The sequence below is a fragment of the Acanthopagrus latus genome, chromosome 7, assembly GCF_904848185.1.
Source record: "Acanthopagrus latus isolate v.2019 chromosome 7, fAcaLat1.1, whole genome shotgun sequence".
NCBI lineage: Eukaryota > Metazoa > Chordata > Actinopteri > Spariformes > Sparidae > Acanthopagrus > Acanthopagrus latus.
Window position 1 is genome coordinate 12,793,064 of NC_051045.1, and position 20,346 is coordinate 12,813,409.

Genomic DNA, 20,346 nt, shown 5'->3' on the forward strand with positions numbered 1-20,346 from the left:
ATCTTGTTTTTTCTCCTGTGGATAAGTCAGAACATGCTTCATGAGCTATGGTTTTTAAAAATGGTGGTCATAAGCACTTTGGTTGGTCCTTGACCTCAGTAACCCCGCCCTCATCCTTTGACGTGAGCAGTTCTTAGATTTATACCAGCAAGGCTCCTGGCCGGGAGCCATTTCTTTGGCTGTAGAAAAGCGAAGAACTGATTCCAGTGAAGTGCTGGCTCCAAACAAGAACCTGAGCCACCTTGCTTGAAAAAGGAGCATATGTGCAACACATCCTGCTGAGCATGCACACCATGCCTGTTGTTGTGAGTGGGTCTAATAGGCCTGGGACTTGTACAGCTGCCCTATCCAAAATAACCAGGAGAACATATACATATCTTTACTTTGATTTGTGAAAAATACAGTCACAATTTAAAACACAATAAAGACCAAAGAAAAGTTTCATTTTACATTTCCCCAGCCCTGTAGCCTACACATGATCCTAGAAAACCATGTAGGCAATAGGAGGTAGAGCTGAAAATCCTGCCTGACTTAATTGTCTATTTATTGCATTGAAAGCTTTGAGACTGCGTCTGTTGGGACAAGCTCTGATTTCTTATAAGTCAGTCTTACTTACCCAGCAGTCGATCTCTCTCTCCCTGCCTGCAATCAACTTAAAAAAAAAAGATTATCGAGTCCCATCATTCAAACAAGATGGTATCCTCCCCCTGCTCATGCAATGAACAAGAAAAGAAACAATCTGGTATCCATGATCACTTTATCTAATCAAGACCGAGAACTCCAAAAAGAGGCACTCCTGTCTGCTCCGAGAATCCTCGCGTACTGGCACCTACACCGGCAAAGACAGAACAAGGAAAGCTAGAAAGTGAAAAGAAAGTGTTGCACACTTTGGCTCCCGATGCGGTTTAATCTAACAGGGAAAATTACCAATTCCAGGGCTCCCAATGACGGTCTATACTCACCGACAGGCCAAGCGATGTCAAAACACTTGGAAAAAAAAAAGGAAGATGCAAGGAGAGCTGCAATGGATGTATTGGTCTACACAATCCATAAAACAAAAGCACATGATTGATACGATAAACTGCGTTGCATTTTTGAACAATCTGAGCAAAGGGCCTGCATGTGCTGCTTGTTTTACGTATCAAACTGTTGCAGGTAAATGACGTGCTTTTTCAGCAGTGAAAATGTTTTAGATAGAGTTCTAGAGTCATAATCAACTAGATATGCTAATTGCCTTCAACAGCATATAATTTCTGTTTTTAGCAAAAATGGAAACCCATCAAAACAGCTATAATTAAAAGTGAAAAGTTTCTGATGAGCAGAGACCAGCCAAGACCGCTATTTTCAAAGTTTAGCCACCCACTGATATAAATGGGGATAAAATGTTTAAACATGCATCTCTTCTAGACTTTCCAAATATTACTGGACAGAACGAATCAAATTCTGATGATTAAATAAGGCATTTGTTGTGTTTGTGATGCACGAAAAAGTGTACCTTCCAGCCCCTCTTCACAGTGTGAGCTGATGGGAAAATGTTTTTTTGTTGACATAATTATAGAGGTCATATAAGGGCGCAGAAGAGGGATATGATGCCATTGACCTTATATAAGTATGGATTTCTCAAGGATTTAACATTGTTGGGTCATTTGAGATAGTGTAAATACACAGCAAAAGCACACTGTTGACTGTCATTCCAACGCAGAAAACGTTATAAGCAATGCCTTGAAAGCTGCTCTGTGTAGTTTTGGAGAAGGCATTTTAATCAGGAGAGAAACATACTGTTTTACTTTGTTCATATGTGGCGGACCCTGCCACCTTACAAGCTTCGAACAGTGTTCTTAGGACCTTATTTTCCTCTGAGATCAACTTGTGCAGAGGAGCTTTGGACCAGGATGGCTTGTCAGCATGCTAACCTAAGTAGATTTCCCTGCAACATGTAACATCAATACAATCTATCACAATCAGTGGATGATGGCGGTAACTTCCTAGAATATTTTCCATTTAATGCTTTCAAGCACACATTCAAATACATATCAGACCTCTGCATCAGGATACAATCTTCGTTATTCCTACTAATTCTAAAGACGCATTTTTAGTCGGCTGAAAATCAGTTGCTGCAGTGTTAGACAGATATGGGAATTTGCATGGACTCACATTTAACCTCACACACATCCATCAGAGCTGTCAGAACAGGTGCGATTGAAACAAATACGTGCAAACTGCAGAGCGCAATGGTGTTTTCATGACTGTTACTGAGGGAACAAGGATGAAAAAAAAATGAGTAAAAGATAGAGAGACTCATAATAAAGAGAGGGAGGGAGGGAAAGAGAGAGAGGCAGGAGACCAGACATGCAAGTTTTTACAGTATGTGTGTTTTAGGGCTCCCCTGGGGCCAGACAATTAAAGAGCATTTAAAAAGATGACAGAGCGCTGCGCCTGAGAAGGGGAGAGGTGGAGTTTGCAGGTGTATGAAGAGCATCTGCATGTTTTTTTTTTTTTGTGCATGTGTGCCTGTGGGAATGTGTGTGTGTGTGTGTGTGTGCAACATGGGTGTACTGTAAGATCACGCAAGGTGTTCGTCTGAGCTCTCTGCATATCTGCCCGTTTTTGCATCTGAGGTTGTGAGTGCTTGTGCAAAGAAGAAGAGGAAGAAGAAAAGGACAAAATATAACTTGAAAACAATGCACACCACATTTTGAAACTGACAATAGACAGAGAGAGCAACACGGGCATTTCACTACAAAGAGGAAGAAAAGAGAGAATGGAGGGAGAGAGAGAGAGAGAGAGAGAGAGAGAGCGCATGAGAGAGAGACTATGTGAAGAACGGCTCTCAAAGACTTTTTGTGGGGCCGTAACAAAGGCCCCTCAGAAAACACAGTGGCATAGGAATGTTAATTAATTAATGAGAAACTATTCAGCCTACAGAGAATGGTGGAGAAAGAAAGACAGAGGAGAGCGACGGAGAGACGGACAGACCGGCCGGAGGGGTAGACAAACTCAAACTGGGTTCAAAGGCATTTATAACTGTATTGTTTTTGTATTTTTCAAACAGCATACCGTGCACTTATCCCAGGTCTAGTTTCAACATTTTTCGAGGCCTGTTTTGGGAATTTGCGTGTCATAAATTTTGACGTTGCATCTTTGTTCTTGGCTTTGCATGTGCGCGATTGTGCGCGCGTAACAAACTGCCGCTGTCAAAAATGAAAAGCTCCTCCAGCCTCGGCTTTCCAGGAACTGAGAGAGTGGCCCAAGTTTTTTTTTTTTTTTTTCCCACATTGACTACTGTGCATTTTTTTGAGTTAATCCAGTGGGGTTTGAAAAGAATTCATGAGGCCGCTTGGTTGTGAAATTTTTATCAAGTCGCGGAAGACTGTGTAATCCTTCTGGTAAAACATGAAAATCAACAAAACTGGAGTTATGGGGTGCGATTTGAAGCCCACCCCATTAAGGATTTCCTCCAAATTTCTAGCTCTATCGTCTGTCTGTGCAGTGTTTGATTGTGATATACTTCTGCAGGGAAAATTTCATGACCTCCCCTCCCCACAGCAGCTTTTTACTGCTGGGGGATACGCCTGAAATCCAACAAAAGGAACTTCTGAATAAAGTCGGCGCTGCTTTGAACCACGAGCCAGTTTTCCTTTATTTGACATAATCACTGAATGCATCATTTGCCTACTTACAGGTGCACAAGCGTGGAAGGTTTAATTGTGCGACGTATGAGGCAGTGAGTAATTTTATAGCATTATCTGGCTGTGCGCAACTATCAGTTGTCCTCTGGAGAGTTTTAATTGCACCACTAAGTCCACGCAAGCAGGAATTGTGTGTTGTAATAAAAGAAAAAGCGAGGCCGGATGAGATTATTTTCAAGATTCTGCAGAAAGCCTGCAAGTGAGCGCAGATAGACTATGAAACAGAGATAGGCCTTAGCCCTGAGGCAGCTGACACTTCTTCACAAATCCACACTCTTCTCTCTATAGACCGGAGTGTGTGCATGTGAAATGGATACGTGGGCTCCTTCGCGCCGGTCGCTCATAACCTGTTATTTTCTATGGGTGCGTGTGTGTTTCCTGCGTGTGTGCGATCGCGACATTCCAGCAGCAGAAACCTGAGAAGGTGTGACTTACGAGACACTGGATTCGGCTCTTTCTGGGGACTGAGGGGTGCTGAAGTGTCAGAATTCCAATTTCCTCCAAACAGTCACTCCCAGTCACACACTCTGACCCTCTGCATCTCTCTCACACAGCACAACACACTCTGCTCCGAAGTCTGATCATCCAGAGCTTGTTTCTTCCTTTTCTTTTTTTACCCCAAACACTGTCTGTCATTTTCTCTCAGATCCATTCATAAGGTCCCACAAGGAGAAATCTTGTCTCACTGTACTGTAATGCCACCTCCTCCCCCCTCTCTTCGTCAAACCAAACACTCACTCTTTCTCTTCACATTGAGCTTCCAGGCAAACAGCGAGGAGAGGAAGAGAGGGAGAAACAGAGGGGAGAGTTTGAGAATCGCGGGCCCCTCCTACTTTCCGGAGATGCTCCAGCCCATCCCTAAATTGTGGGCCAATGAGGGTGGCTCATTCACAACTCATGCGCTCCTTCTACAATAGGTAAGGAGTGAGACAGAGAGAGCAAGAGATATATACAAGGAGAGAGAGAGAGAGAGAGAGAGAGAGAGAGAGAGAGAGAGGGAAAGGGGGAGGAAGAGAGACTGTGTTTAGGGGAGAAAGACAGTGAGAAAGGAGAAAGGGAAAAGAGTGAGAGGGACGAGGGGAAATAGTTGCAGCAGAGTTCAGGCCTGGGGATGAAGTGGTGACTGAGAGGTGAAGTGATGAAGACATAGATCTGGTGACAGGGGACAGACTGACAGTGTGGACAGCCTGCACGGGAGAGAGGCAGTGAGAAGAGAGCCAGGCGTATTAGGAAAAGCAAGGAAAACACTGGACCATTCTCACTCAAGTCACATCAAGTCTGCCTCAGAGAGGACAAGAGCGAGCGTGACAAGGCAGAAATCCCTCCAGGTGTAGATGCAGACAGGTGGACAGTCAGACATGCTGCTTGTGCTTCTGCTCCTCTGCGTGGCTGGAAGAGTTTGGGGGTCCGCCCCCGGAGTGTGGGGGTACGGACGGATCCAGGAGAGGCAGGGGTCGGCGGCACTGCTGTGCCCGTCCCCGTGCCAATGTGAGGAAGATGGGATCTTCGTCATGGTGGACTGCTCGGAGCTGGGACTATCATCTGTGCCAGCCAACCTCAGCCCTCTCACCACTTACCTGTGAGTACCAGATTCACTTTCCTCCTGCAGGCCTCTCGCTGTGCTCTGACTGCTTCCTGTCACTCTTTTCTTCAGTCTTTCTCCTCCTAAACTGTTCCACTTCCTCTTTCATTCACCATGGTTTAATGCCAATTTAATTAATCTATATATAAATAAAGATCTGCCCTGGTAATTAATTTGTAATCAAGACAACACGCGCTGCTGAATTGGAGCTGGCACAGAAGGCAGCAGTCAGTGTGATGTGTGACCAGGAAACAGCAGCAGAAACCGCATGTACATAAAAACGGACAGGGCCGAGTGGGAACATGTGTGTGTGCGTGTGTGTGTGAGAGAGAGAGAGAGAGAGAGAGAGAGAGAGAGAGAGAGAGAGAGTGAGAGTGCGTTGACCACTATGGCAAAATTACTGGACCACTTCTTTCAGTATCAGGTTTCTGAGCGCCAACTGGAGACCCAGCGTGAGATTGCATGTGTGTGTGTGTGCGTGTGTGTGAGTGCTCATGTGTATGCCTTTGTGAGTGTGCGAGCACATGACACATGCATGTGTTTGAAAGAGGAAGTGTTTGAACACAGATGTCTAAATGTGTGTGAGATTTAATGAGCAGTTTTATGCCACTAATCTGTATTTCACTGATCTGTGATGCCAAACCTCAGTGTGTAAACACATAGAAATTGCTAGCATGTGACCCTGAAAAACAAAAATGTAAACCTTTGTTTTCTTTTGGTTAATAACCTGATGAAATTGCCTCTTTGATGGACTCAATTTTGCATTCGCTGAAGAAAAGTTCATTTTGATTGGTGGGGAGTGTGTTTGAAAGGCTGGCCCGAGAAGTGACACCCCATAAATACAAATTTAAAACATGATCATTAACATTACTCATCATGAGTTTTTAACATAATGAGCTACAGGATTTAAGCCCACTGCCCCCACCAGGATTTTTTTTTCACAAGCAATGAGAGACTTATATCATGTAAAAGACAGGAGATCTGAGCAGTTTCTTACACCACCCTGCTGTGGCGTGCAGCCAGATCTGACGAATTGCTCCACTGCGTAAGCCTCTGAGGACAGATTAGAGACACTTTGTGATAACTGATATTGAAGCGATAGAAGTCAAATCCAGGAAACAGGGTGTGATAGAGCAGTTGCTCACTAGGGGCTGTGCGAGTATTACAAGAGTGGTGGGACAGAAAATCTGAGGGAGGGGAGGAAAGATCAACTGTTTACGTAGAGAACGGCTCGATGGGAGACAATTCTGTGTGAGTGATGCCTGACTTTCGAGCGCCAGATTTCGCTGTGTTCCTTTTGAAGTTAAAACACATGTAGGGTTTTATGGGGGTGAAATACGGCCTCCTACTCTCATCCAGGAATCACTCTACCTAAGAGAACATCAGGCGGTTGGCTTGACAACAGGGCCCGTCGCAGCGCACTCGCTCATACTCACATGAGAAGAGAGATGACTCTGAGATGAATCTGATGGGGAGAGTGTTGAGCCTCCTCTTAAATTAAAGACATGAAAGTCCCTCTAAGAAAGTCCACACTGCTTTTTAACTACCACTCACAGACACACAAACACACACAATCTCTCTCACACACACAAACACACATCATTCCCAACAAACTCAGGAGTAATTGTTCATTTCCCCTTGTTACCTAACAGTGGAACTGGACCAATTAGTGCGTTTGAGGGCTGATTTAGAATAAGATAAATAAACTCAGCGACCAACCGCACACGCCCACACACACTGCAGCAGGGTGAAGAAGAAGAAGAAGAAGAAGCAGAAGATGAAGAAGAAGAAGAAGGGAATGTTGGACAGCAGGAGAGATGCCGCAGCACATGAAGATAGAAGACAGAAGAGAATCAGAGATTTCTCTTTTACCTCGCTGATAAAAATCATCAAACACAAACAAAACTCAGCCCACATGCACAGACACACACACACACACAACTAAAAAGCTCAGCACAGCAGGGTACAGTTTCTCATTTCGTCCTGGGTGATAAAAGGTTACAACAGCGGAGAGCCGCTCCAATCCTCACCAGGATCTGTCAAAGTGTCCAGCACGCCCCGCTGTGCTGTGGAGGCTGGATTAGCCTCCCAGCACATACTGTAGGCTGCCGAGGTCACAGGGATTTGCTTGGGAACGGGCCACATTACAAACCACATCCACACAACGCTGTGAAAGTATATGACATCATTCACCCGTGTCATCGGAGATCTCTTCAAAGTGAGCGCGACTGTACGAGCTGCAGTGACCAAAAGGGCAATCCAGGCTATGAATGCTATGATTCACTCGTTTTTCTAGCATTTATTTGCACATCTGGACGACCTCGCTGCTATATGCACGTGGAAATATAATGAAACACCAATTGATAAAAAAAAAAAAAATAAGAGCTCAATACAGGTTTACTCAGCAAAGGAATTCAGCTATTCTGAAGATGCTCCGAGCAACTCCAGCAGAGTGGGTAGAGATTTATGACAATAATCATTTCCGTGGGCAACACATGAAATGAGCTGTCATGTGAGACTCTTTGAAAGAGACCTTCTCTTTGATATCAGATTAGAGAGGAAAGACAGTGCCCAAGGGTGTGTGTGTGTGTGTGTGTGTGTTGAGTTAAAGAACACCATGTACAGTACGTGAGGTCGGTTTTGTCATGTGTAGCTGCATGAGGTGAGAGAGAATCAATAAGTCAGCTGTCCTCAAGACAAATGTCAACATACTTAAAGGGGTAATGTGTAAGAATCTTAGTTGTAAAACATTCAAAGAGTTACTAAAATTACCAACAGAATGTGGAGAAATAACACTTTTGTCATTATGATGTCCACTTTGTAAGAAAGTTGAATTTTGAGTATCAATCCCAACTCCTCAGGGTCGGGTTGGCTGCATCCATTTGACAAGTTGGGAATGAGAATTGAAAATCAATTGTTTTAGAAAGTGGACCTTTAAGTTTGCTAGCCTCGGCCTGTCCTGGTCCAAAGTTCCTGTACTAGTGATGTAAACACCAACACTTCCGCTGTGCTCTGAGTTCCAAGTCACAAACACTAGCTGAGTGGCTAATTGAGTGAACTCTCCAACAGCAGCTCCATTTGCTGACATGCTGCTCCTTATTTGTTTTGAGGATGAATTTGACAGCCAGCCAGTTCTTACATGTTGCACCTTTCAATCAAATATTTAATCGAAAATGATTAATGTGTTCATTGTTTGGCTGGTGTGAGACTGTTTCTAAGGTTGTCCCCTCTGTGCTTATGTTTACACATCCTCCATCCTGCCTCCGCGGTCTCCAGTATGTGCGTAAGAGGAAAAATGTGTGTGTGCATCGTATGTGGGTCTGTGACTGGAGCTGAGCAGCGATTAGGTGATGCTTTGTGGTAGCGGTGAGTGCGGTGAACTTCTAACGGTGTTTCGGCCGAGGCCAGGAAACCACAGCTAGCGCATTACCAGACAGAGGAAAACCAAGGAGTGTGTGAGTGCGCGTGCGTGCGTGTGTGTGCGCATGTGTGTGTGAAGACCACCCAGACTGCTGAGGGATTTTTTTTTCTTCTAGTCAGTGAAGGTGAAACAAGAGTGTATAAAAAAAAAAATGAAGAGAGGCAGGATGAAGAAAAGCTGCAAAAACTGTCCAGGAGAAAGGAAACGATTCAAAATTGGTGAGAGAGAAACTGTGATCGGACGATTTTGGAACACACACACAAGCACACAAGCACGCACACACACACACACACACACACACACACAGGATACAACATCCTGTCCCTGTACGGGGACCGTGACAGCAACAGTCGTGTGCGTGTCATTTAGCCATTATGTTGATGGAATGATTCCTATCATGAGCGACCGGGGGTCACACTGTAAACATCATGTCTGAAATAGAGAGAGAGAGAGAGAGAGAGAGAAATAGTGTGTTTGTATGTGTGTACTGTCAGTGGAGGGTCCTCTATACAGCAGCTATCAGCTCCAGCATCAGTGTCCTGGCTCCAGACGTCTCTGGTAGCCCCCCGCCTCAACTGCCCTCCCCTCCCTCGCTCTCTCTCTCTCTGTCTGCCTATCATTCCTCCCCCACACCTATTCTCCTCTCCTCACCTGTTTCCTCTGGCCTCTTTCATATAGACCAAGAATCCATACATTAAGTGCTCGAGCGTGTGTGTGTGTGTGTGTGTGTGTGTGTGTGTGTGTGTGTGTGTGTGTGTCTTCAGAGAGCAGGTGTTGAAGCTAATCATGCAGCACTAAGTGTAAATGTATGCTCACTGATGTGTGCGTCTTGGAAAGTCAAAATGAAGGCATACATAGCTCACGGCAGCAGAGTGAGAGAAGTGAAGGGTGTGTACCTGAGCTGAACTGTGTAAATGTTTTCAAGGTGTGTGTGTGTGTGTGTGTTAGTTTGGGGGAGGAGCTCTGGCCATAAGCCATCCAGCCATCAGCTGCGATCAGCGTTGGAGAAGAGAGTTACGCACTTGTGATTGTGGAGAGGAAGAGAGTGGTGACACATGTCATCACAGTTAATCTGTTCTAATTTAAAAGTAGATCAACCATTTCCTTCCACCGATCCATCCGCCCTTCTTTTGTTCCTTCCTTCCTGCTCGCAAAACCTGAAGTGTTTCCTTAAAATCCCCGGAGGCCCCGCCGGCAGAAAAAAGCCACTCGGGCCTGCTGCAAAAGTGATATTTATGCCAGGAGGGTGTTGGAGAAAAGGGATAGGCAGTTAGCGTTGGATAGTGCAGCGGTTTGTGGTTTCCTGAGAGCAACCTGGGAGGCTTTTAAATGTCGCTCAGGGACAGACGGCAGGTAGGCAGGTAGACGACGACAATGGAAACAATGAGGATTCCCTCGGGAGAGGCAGGCAGGGAAGACACAGAGGCCATAGTGTGCTCCGCCACTCCATATCCTGTCCTTTAGAAAGAAGCAGAAAGCAATCACGACACAAGATCTTGAAGGGAACTAGGGTGGAGGAGGTGGAGGTAAAATGTGTTTGGATCTGCAAGTGGATAACAGTTGGTATTTGTCAGGGTCAGACGTGCCCACTGACCAATGTGCAGATCTGTATGTTTCGTGTGATGGCAGCATGACACGCGTGTGACACAGGGGCTAGGAATGTGCTCCCAGTGACGTGTGGTCGAGGGGTGAAGGGCTTCTTCTGATTGAGAGGATTCAGAATGCCTGCATGGCCCAGATTCCTATTCAGCCCCTCTCCAACCCTGGGAATCCATGGGAATGTTTGTGTGTGTGTGTGTGTGTGTATGTGTGTGTGTGTGCATGAATCTGTGCAATTGCACCAGCCCTCTCTTTCCCACTACAGAGAGGGCATTGTCTAATCTCTGGCCAGGCCACGACAAATGTCCCTAACTGTACTGGAGCGTATACGTGCATATGTGTCGATGCACATGTGCAGCCATGACCTGTGACTGTGCAAGCTGTCCTTTGTATCAGTCTAAGTGCTTCCGTTCTGCCAAGACGTACACCAAGGCTAATCCTTTGTTTGATTTTTTTCTGTTTTTTTCTGTTTTCACCAAATAAATGCCACACTTTTGTTAAAAATCTAATTAATGAATTTGATGTCGCCAGTTTGCTCTCAGTTTCCTGCAACTAGAAGAGAGTATACTTCAGAAAGGAAGATATTCTTTTTCTTTTGCCCCTCTGTAGGCACAAACTTTATGTCAGTTGCTCTCAAAGTTTTTACATAAATAAACCGGCACAAATGAAACCACGGACAACCGGTTGATAAGATTTTTGCCCCATGGTCTCCCATCGCATCCATGAGTGTATGAAACACAAGACGAAAATAGTCATACAGTCTGTCATTGTGTTACTTATGGATGGAATAATAACAATAATCTATAATAAAAGATCGTCCCCACTTTTTGTGAGGGACCTACCCCCTGGAACCCTCCTTTTTCAGCACTGCTGTTTTACATCACAATGTCTTCAGCTTTCTCTTGATCTTAAATCTTCATGTTTTCTGGTTTGTATAGTGAAGTGTAGTCTATTGTCTGTCGTCTGTTTTGTCACTATATTTTCTCCTCTTTCTTAGTTTGATGCAAAAGTGAATTTACATGTGTTATTTTACTACGTCTTTACCAGTGTCCAAATTATGGTTAAGCAATGTCAAATTTAGAGTGACATAGGGTTGATATTGGATTAGGCTAGATTGAATTAGAGGGGACTTTTGGGACTTGGCGCTCTACTGAGTGCCATTCTAGTTTTATATGTTTTCCACTTCAGACAGCAAGTCCCCACATGAGTGTTTTCTTGTAAATAAGATTTTGCATTATACACCATTTTCCCACTCATTCTTAATATCCTAAATAAATCCCTGTATTTGTTTTTGAACAAAAAAAAGAGATAGCGAGCTCTCCTAATAGTCTTTACATGGGTGTTGATAGCAGTGTGTGTGGGACATGGTTCTCCAAGTTCCCCCTGTACGTCAACATGGGTCTGTCTGTCTCCGTCTGCCTATCTGTGTGATCGCTGGCCAGGCCTGCCAACTAAAGTGGGGCTGGCAGCGTGCAGGTGATGACTAGTAAGAGTTAATGATACTTAATGCCCTCTCCAACAACGCACCCACACACACACGCAGGCACCATCAAGACCCCCATGTACACGTTACACACAAGGAAACACATTGCTTGAGCATGGATGTATGTGTGTAAATACCGCTTGAACACACACACGCGCGCGCACACATACTGACTTAATGATGGTTAATGCCCTATCCAATCCCTCTGTGCAGCATCAAAGCCTTTCACAGAACAGTGCTGATACAGCAATGCTAGCAGGGATTAGCTCCAGGAGAAAGGACCACTGGGACGGGAGCAAGGTAAAGGGGAAAAAGGAGGCAATTGCAGACACACTTAAATGTCACACACATGTGCACACACACCTCAGGGCACACACAACTACACAGCAAATGAGAGGATCGGCACAGCGAAGTGGAAGTAGTGGTGGGATGTAGAAAACAGAAGGTGGGGAGATGAATGAAGCAGGGAGAGAAAGAATGGAAAGGACTCTTAATTTTGGAGGGTTAGGTTAACTGAATGCAGAAACAGCAGTCAGGTCACTCTGATGGCATGAGGCAATAGTATAAGTCTTGCTAAGACTGGACACTTCACAGGTGTATTTTCCATCTGCCATAAAGGAAGGCTGGAGGGAATTCTGCCACTGCAGAGCCTCCACAACTGCAGCCAGACTTACTCACATCTCTATTACATGTCTGAGAAGGAGCACAAGAGGAAATCTGGACTTTTTACATGCATGGCAAGAGGCCAAACTAAATCTCTTTAAACCAACAGCAGCCACATGTCCTCATTGGTATGGGGTAAGATTTCATCAAGCTCTGATCTAAGTTCAGGTCTAGATGTTATCCGGGGGTACTGTTAAATATATGGAGCAGATGAGCGGGTCACAGATCCGTGTGCTCAGCAGCGAGGAAGGAGCGAGCCAGGAGTGGATTTGAGCAGTCTTCTAACTAGATCCAGTGTCCTCCTGTTTCTGCCATTCAACCAAATGAAGTCATAATAGAGCCTGACACTAATACTCATCGGGTTTCATTTACCGTTGTATCCACTGCTGAGAATCTGCCTCGAATCAGCGTGCGGAAAGGAACACCTCGCTGTAAGGGATACCTCTTCAGGATGTGTGGAAAAGTGGTGAAATTTGTAACCGTTTTGGCCATTATGACAAAGGTTTTCTGCAGTGTGCATGTGTCCTGTGCTCGCGAAACATTTCTTCGACGTAGCACAAACTGTTCGCTTCGAATTAGAGGGAAACAGGAAAATGCTCTCGGACAACGAACATATATAAAAATCGACACGTCAAAACAACAGATTATTGGACCATGGGCAGGGCTATGAATGCCTTTCTGCCTTCCAAAGCTATGTCCTACCCACAACAGCTGCCTGTCAGTCCTGTCCACATGTTGGAGGCAGTTGTATGTTGTGGAGCGCCGACTGTTCCAACACTTCCTGTTCCATTACTGAAGTGCTTGACCTTTCACCCCCCTCCCCTCCATCTCATGACAGGGTGTGTGTGGGAGGACAAGGAGCGGACACAGAGTGTGGACGTGCACGTGTGCATGTGTGTGCGCGCGGTATACCAGGGTATGAATAAGTCCCAGAGGGCATGAATATGTTTCCCATGACATGGCCTCAGACTAAACAGCCGCACTCTCTCCACCCAGACATCCGCCTGTCATTCTCCCCTAAACCGCAGCAAGCGGAAAACAGCACAAAACATGGGAACACAAATACACAGACGCATCTCCCTTATTCTGTCTTGTTATCTCCTCCCTCCCACCCTCCCTCCTTCTCTGTTTCTGCGCTCCTTTGTAGCCGAGTCCTCCCCGTGGCCCTCCTTGTCCAGGTGAAAGACTTCTCCTCGCCCTCTCCCTCGCTCTTTGTGCCCCGTGAATGAGAGGAAGAGAGAATAAGAGAGGGAAAGATAAAGAGAGAGTGCCTTTGGACACAAAGGGCAGTGTACCCCTCCCAGGAAGTCTGGGAGAGAGGGAGAAAAAAAAAACACACATCTTTAGAGGAAGGAGGAGGGGAGGACAGCATTGTACCCTCCTTCCTGATTCTTTGTGTGTGTGTTGTGAGTGTGTGTGTGTGTGTGTGTGTCTGTGTGCAAGCTCATGTGTGACCATGAGAGAAACTGAATGCCAAAGCAAGTCAGTCTATTCAGATAGAAAAAAGCTAACACACTCAAACCTCACCCTCGCACACAGCACACACACATTTGTCTCTCTCTCTCGGTCACACACATACACACACTAATGCACACACACACACACACACGCACAGACACACACTAATGCACACAACCATTTAGGCCCTCTTAAAGGCGGCACCCGAGCATTGACTACCAGTTGCATTGTATGGAATAAAAGATCCTCTTTCATCGTGGCCTTAACTGTTTCAAAGAACTAAGCGGAGAGGATCAGACGGGCTGAATCCGACTGAAGACATTACTGTCATAGTTACAGTAAAAGACAGCCAAGGTGTGGCTCGAGCACCGCTAAAGCAGAACTTCTGCCCTCCAGGCAAGGCTCACGTTGTTGATTTCCACTAAAGATCTATTACTCTAATGTTCGTCACAGATAAGCTGCCTTCAAAGGTGCAGAGCTTACCGCCATTATTGGCTGTTTGTTTGCTCAGAGTCTCCACCTGAGTGAGGGAGAAAGGGATTGGCAGGGAGGCAAGAAGAAAGAGAGGGGGAGCAGAGGAGGAAGTGAGCAGGAAGACCTCAGGGTACGGTTCGATTTTGTGTGAGCGTAAGAGAAAAACATCCCTCTCAAGGGCAACGGTGTAAGCCTGTTTCGTTTACATGCTTTTGCATGCTTTGTTATGCACTGTACCTGCATGCAATTTTATGCTTGAGCAGCACGCCAGGAACTTTTCCATAAATTGCACACAAGTTTTTTTTTTTTTCCCTTTACTCTGAGACAACTCCTTCCAAGTGAAATGTATTGAGTCATCTCCCCTCAGCTTTGTCTGACTGACGCATATCAGCATAGATGATAGAACCAGACACCTGACTGCCGCTCTGAGGGTACATTCACCCACCAGGGTGGTCCATCATCCACCCCACAAAAGCCGCCCGGAGCCCGAAGTGTGTGCATGTGTCTGTGCGTATACTTCACTGAACATAAACAGGGGTGTCTCTCATGTGATGTGGCCAGTTGTTTTGCTGCGCTAAATCACCAGCTCTTGTCAGAAACACTTCCAGTTTGAAATTGGCTACAACGGAGCTAGGGGCACATTGACACCCACACACACACCATGCCTTTGATCACGGCGCCGATAACATACTTCAGTAGTTCTGTTGACGACGGGGAGGAAATATGATAAATCACATAACTGTAACTACCGGACTGTGTAACGCCATGCTTCAGTGGAAATTCGAAGCAGAGATGGCGAGAGAAAAAGAGTGAGAGTGAGCGATAGAGTGGCATAAGAGAGGGTGGGTAGAAAAGGGCCAAGGCTGATGAATGGAAATGTACCTCTGCTTCTTCATGCTTCCGTTCCCCCCTTAAGACTACCTCCTCGCCATGGTTACCCTATCAATCACAGCATAAAGCAGTCAAATATCCAGTGCTTTACCTTTCTTCCTGTGCCAAACCTTCCTCTCCTACACAAGCGCACACACACATGCACACACACACAAACACACACTGAACGATCTATCAGAGCATATTGTGTATCTGCAGCTCATGGAACGATGTGTGGAGCAGGGACGGCAAAATATATTTTTAATCCTCTGATTGGTGCAAAATCGTTTCAAATACGTCACTGTGCTTAAACACACAAAATTACATTCACACACATGAAAAAAAAAATCTAATTCCTCTCCAGGGAAAACAGAAAGAGATCACTGTGGGCTTTGTCAGTCATTCCGTAGGTTCAAAGCGCAGGGGGATAAAAAGAACAGTTAAGAGGCATATTAGTGAGTGTGTTTGTTGAGGGATGAGCATGGGTCTCCGTGTCTGCATCCTCTGCTTGGAAGTCTTTAGTTTGTCATTCAGCAGCAGATGGAGATCTGAGGGGAGGAGGATGGCCTGTGTGCCTCTGGCGGTTGAGAGATGTGTCGTCCCGTGAGCCGAAACGGGCTGTTTTCTTGACGCCGCGATGGCCAAGATAGTGCAGGACAGTTCCCTGCAGAAATTCTGCATGAAAAAAAAAGTAAATAAAGAAAAGAAACCACATGAACTTTCATTCTGTCCCTCAAACACACACACACACAACCCCACACAGCCATCCGTTTCCATGCCCCAGCAGCGTCCATGTATGATGTGGTGAACCAGGCAACCAGGGACTGTACCCACCACATCTGCAGGCTCATTGGAAAACAATAGGGGTGTGAAAATGAGCGACAGACATCTTACCACACACACCGCAGTCACCTATAAATGGAAATAAATATTGTACTGCACACACAGATACTAAGACACACACTTGCACTCTCTCTCTCACACACGCAGCACTCACATGCCTGTAAAATGGGGACACACAAACCCCAGCTCTAATTGTAACTGCCATACGCTGCAGAGCCTGCAAAACCTTTAAGCGCTCCCTTTCTCATTTCTATTGCGGCCCGTTTATTTGCGCTGAAAATATCTGCATGTCGCAGCGCCAGCCGACACAATGCACATGTGGTAGTCATCAATCATAATTATCATGGTTTAAAAAAGCCACAGCTGTTATTTGATTTTAAAAACAAGCCATAGCGCAGCGCCTTCCAACGATACGTCAAGTTGTCAGCGGAGGCCTTGGCCTGCACAGCAGAAATGTCTCTCTCTCTCTCTCCCCGGCGTTGGAGAGCACAGCCGAGCTGAGCTGCATTCAACCTTTCCCCATGACTCACCACTGTGTGTCTTTATTTTTAAACATTTTCTCTCTCCATTCCTATGTGTTTATTCTGTCTGAGTGAGGCCGCTGTTATGGACTTCACACAACGTTTGTTTATGGCTTCTTTAATCAGGACCAGATAATGGAGAGCTGTCTCCATCCATGGGCGCATCCCCAGAAGCTGCGTGTGTGTTTCCACGCTTTCATGATACACCAGAATGTTCCAATACATATTTTTCTCGGCAGATTATAAGTACACAGACAAGGAACAGGATTAAAGTGTGTGTGTGTATTGTTCATGAGGCCTCGTGAGGTGATCTTCCTGTGTTCTACGTGATTTCACCCAGTCTTGATTATGTCAGCTGGTTTACTGTTACTTCTGGCAGTGTCATCTCCAAGGCAACTTTGTTATCACTTATATTTACCCCTGACTTTAATCAAGCAGTATGGTGCATTACACTTTTTGTATTCATTCGCAAATTTCCGCCAGGATCCGGAACAGATTGTGCTGAAAATGGGACAAACTTGATTCACGTCAACACAGGGCTTTTGTTGAGAGGGAGCCAGGGCTGGGAAAAAGTTATAGATCACACATTATTTCTATATGTGCTGAACCTTGAGGCTTTTTAAGTTAAGTAATGACTTTAACTATATTTCCTTTTGGGAGCTTTTGAATTGTGTATTTGCCATATTAACTGATTTGTTTCTTCACTTGTTTAAGATGTCATGCATTAATCAAGGCGATCTTGAGAATAAAAACTGAAGGCTGTATTAGATAAGAAGATAATGTTGACATAAAAATAGGCTTTGTCATTTATTTTCATTTGCTTAACATTTATTTAACCAATAGAGAAGTCCAATTGAGACTGTCTTTTTCAAAGGTAAATTAAAGGCACCCTGTAGAGATTTTATTGTAAACAAATGTGGACACATTAAGTTTTTTTCACACCATATAATAAACATATAAACTATATAGTGCGTATCCTTCTAAAGTCCCATACCTTCTAAAACATTTGCAAAGCATTTTCTTTCTGTCTCTTTCTCTGGCCTGTTGTTATCTTTTATGGTGCATCATCAGCTCTTACTATGCCTCACCACTTTCAAAACTGTGTATGATGCCATTCCTGTGTTAAAGCAAGTGAGAAACAAAAGATCCAGGATCCATCCCCTTGCCTGGATCTGCGCCAAAAGTTAATGGGGGTCTATTCTGGGCTGAGACCCATCCTTCATCCAGGTTTCATGGAGATCTGTTTTGTTAATTTTGTGTAATCCACCTGACAAACCAACCAACAAACACACATGGATGGAAACATAAACCTCTTGGTGGAGGTAACAATATGGGGTCCTGCTTGTCAAACATTCAATGAAGTTAAGATCAGTAACTGTGATCAGATTAATGCCAAACTTTGTTCTATAACAAACAAAAGCAATATCCATGTTTGCGCTCGACACTAATCGAAAGCACCCACTCTGCCTCTGTGTCCCTGAGAAATACCTTGAATCCCTCTCTCTGCAGTCGGACCTCCCAGAAGGGGGCATCCATAGCAGGAAATTCCTATGGAAGTAAACTAACATGCAATTATTATGCTTTCATAAGGAAAACATTCTATGTCAGCAAAGCCTGTGAAAACGCTACATAATTATCTGACCTGCAAAATCTGCTCCTCTCCTCGAGGACACAGCTAACACTGCAGGCTCATCACAAGGTGAGAGCACAACTTCTCAGGGGCCACATCCCAGCACCCAATGGGACTAACTGTTCAACCAAAACTGTTGGTGTACTAAATTTGTCTTGTCATAACTGCCGAATGTGACAGGCTGCTCAAATACCCAAATTGGTGACCCAGTATTGCCACGCAGTGTTTTTTCCACATCTCTCCTGAAGCCGAATAGAGATCGCGCCTGCGGATAAATTCATCCAGCCCCCCGTCAGCTTGGCTGACTTGACAAACAAACATTGAGTGTGTCAAAACTCCCAACTGCAAAGGGCTTCTGAGAGCACAGTTTACACTTGCTAGCCCGGTGGTCTGGCTTTATGAGCAATGGTTAGTGTCATACACACACACAGGCACACACACTGCAGGCACACATGCACATACAAGCCTCTTGAAGACTCATGCGAGACCCCAAGGGCCGTGAAAGCAAAGAAGGGGTGACGTCACACCCTTTTTGCTTTCATTGTGTTTATCAATGAGATGACCTTACATGACTGGGGCCACAGGGTTATGTATGTTTTCTACCAAAGGCTGACACGTAAGTTGTCCTCATACTATCCGTGTGAAGTGTGAAAAAAGGAGGTTGTGTGTGTGTGAGTGTGCGAGCATCCTGCACCTCTCCCTCTTTGACCGCAACGCAGCTGCGTCAACACTCACCTCCCAACACACCCTCTCACGTCAGTGTGTGTGTCAGAGACACCGAGAAATGGAGTGTGTCTATGTTAGAGCGGTGGACAAAGGGGGGAAAGGAGGTGGTCTCCTGAGGAACCTGAGGAAGAAGGGAAAAGAAGAGGGAAAGGCGGAGGGGGAGAGAGAGATAGATATGGAGGGAGACTGAGGGGTCACATCTCAGAGAAGGTAGAGTGAGACATCTGGAAAAGAGAAAGAGTCACTGGGACGAGGAGGAAATTACAGCTGCCCAACAATGATTCATTGGGGAAAATTCTCTTCTCCATCTCCCTCTCCTCCCTCTCGTCCTCCAACCTCTCCACCTAACTCTTTAACCTCTCTCTGCACACTACTCCCCGCTCCAAATGACTGATCGCCAGATGAAGTATGCGTTCTAAACATTTGTAATTTTACATGTCCTGAGTGTCTTCAAAGGACATCGATAAGCTTTACACTGATTGATAATTTGATACTGATGCTCGCCCCTTTTCTTTCCCTAGGGACCTGAGCATGAACAACATCAGTGAGATCCAGCCCAGAGCCTTCCACCGACTGCACCTGTTATCGGAACTGTGAGTACAGAAAATCATTCACTTAATAAACCTCCATCGTCACAACTCACAGATGACAAGAAACAGCTATTCCCCAAGTCGCTGATATGCGCAGACCTCGGTGATGGGGATTGATGACTCTGGCCTGCCTCTGATCTCTCCTACCAAGAAAGTGCCTGCAGCAATAGGCTAGGAGATCTTGGGTCGGCTGCACAAAAGAGGGAGGCGAAGGGAACCTGATATTCACTCGGAGAGTGAATATATGGTCCTTAAAGCGTTTAGAGGACAGGTTCTGTGCTCAGCATCCAAGCCGCTGCTTTCTTGCCCTCCTTGACTTTGTTTCAGCTGGATAGCTCAGCAGGCGCAGGACACACATAGACACAGGTCTCAGCCAAGACAAACACACACTATAGGAGAAGTTCAGGTCAGGATTGGGGGAAAATGAAAAGAGCAAAGATTTATGTTTTTTCTTGTTCATAACATTAAGTATAGGTAACATTTGAAATGATATGATACAGGTGACAATACACTAAATGAGTTAAATGCAGAAATGGACATGCTTTATGCTTTAACATACAGTCTCTTTTCCCATTAAAAACTGAATTTAACGAACTAAACAAAATTTTAAACTATGCAAAGAATTTGACTCAGCCACTGTGACAAATCTCTACACTGCTATAGACGCACCCCAGTCAAGGTATTGGTTTCATTCTCACAGGGCTGATGAAAGTTCATACGCCGCAGAAAAATCACAAAACGTTATGCGGTCGACCTGGCCGATACCGGTTTGACCACTCAGCAGAATGCGGCTTGGT

General features: G+C 45.2%; 2 protein-coding genes across 2 annotated transcripts in view; one reads left to right on the plus strand and one right to left on the minus strand.

Moving 5' to 3' along the window:
- Positions 1 to 3,789: 3,789 nt before the first annotated feature.
- Positions 3,790 to 20,346, plus strand: part of LOC119023223 (leucine-rich repeat-containing G-protein coupled receptor 6) — a 40,863-nt gene continuing 24,306 nt past the window's right edge. Inside the window, exons 1-2 of the mRNA XM_037104993.1 lie at positions 3,790 to 5,268; positions 19,481 to 19,552. Coding sequence (XP_036960888.1) covers positions 5,024 to 5,268; positions 19,481 to 19,552 — 317 coding nt within the window. The 5' untranslated portion in view covers positions 3,790 to 5,023. The remainder of the gene's footprint in view (positions 5,269 to 19,480; positions 19,553 to 20,346) is intronic.
- The window catches only part of ube2t (ubiquitin-conjugating enzyme E2T (putative)), a 32,891-nt gene continuing 28,028 nt past the window's right edge, over positions 15,484 to 20,346 (minus strand). The window contains exon 6 of the mRNA XM_037104994.1: positions 15,484 to 15,914. Coding sequence (XP_036960889.1) covers positions 15,639 to 15,914 — 276 coding nt within the window. The 3' untranslated portion in view covers positions 15,484 to 15,638. The remainder of the gene's footprint in view (positions 15,915 to 20,346) is intronic.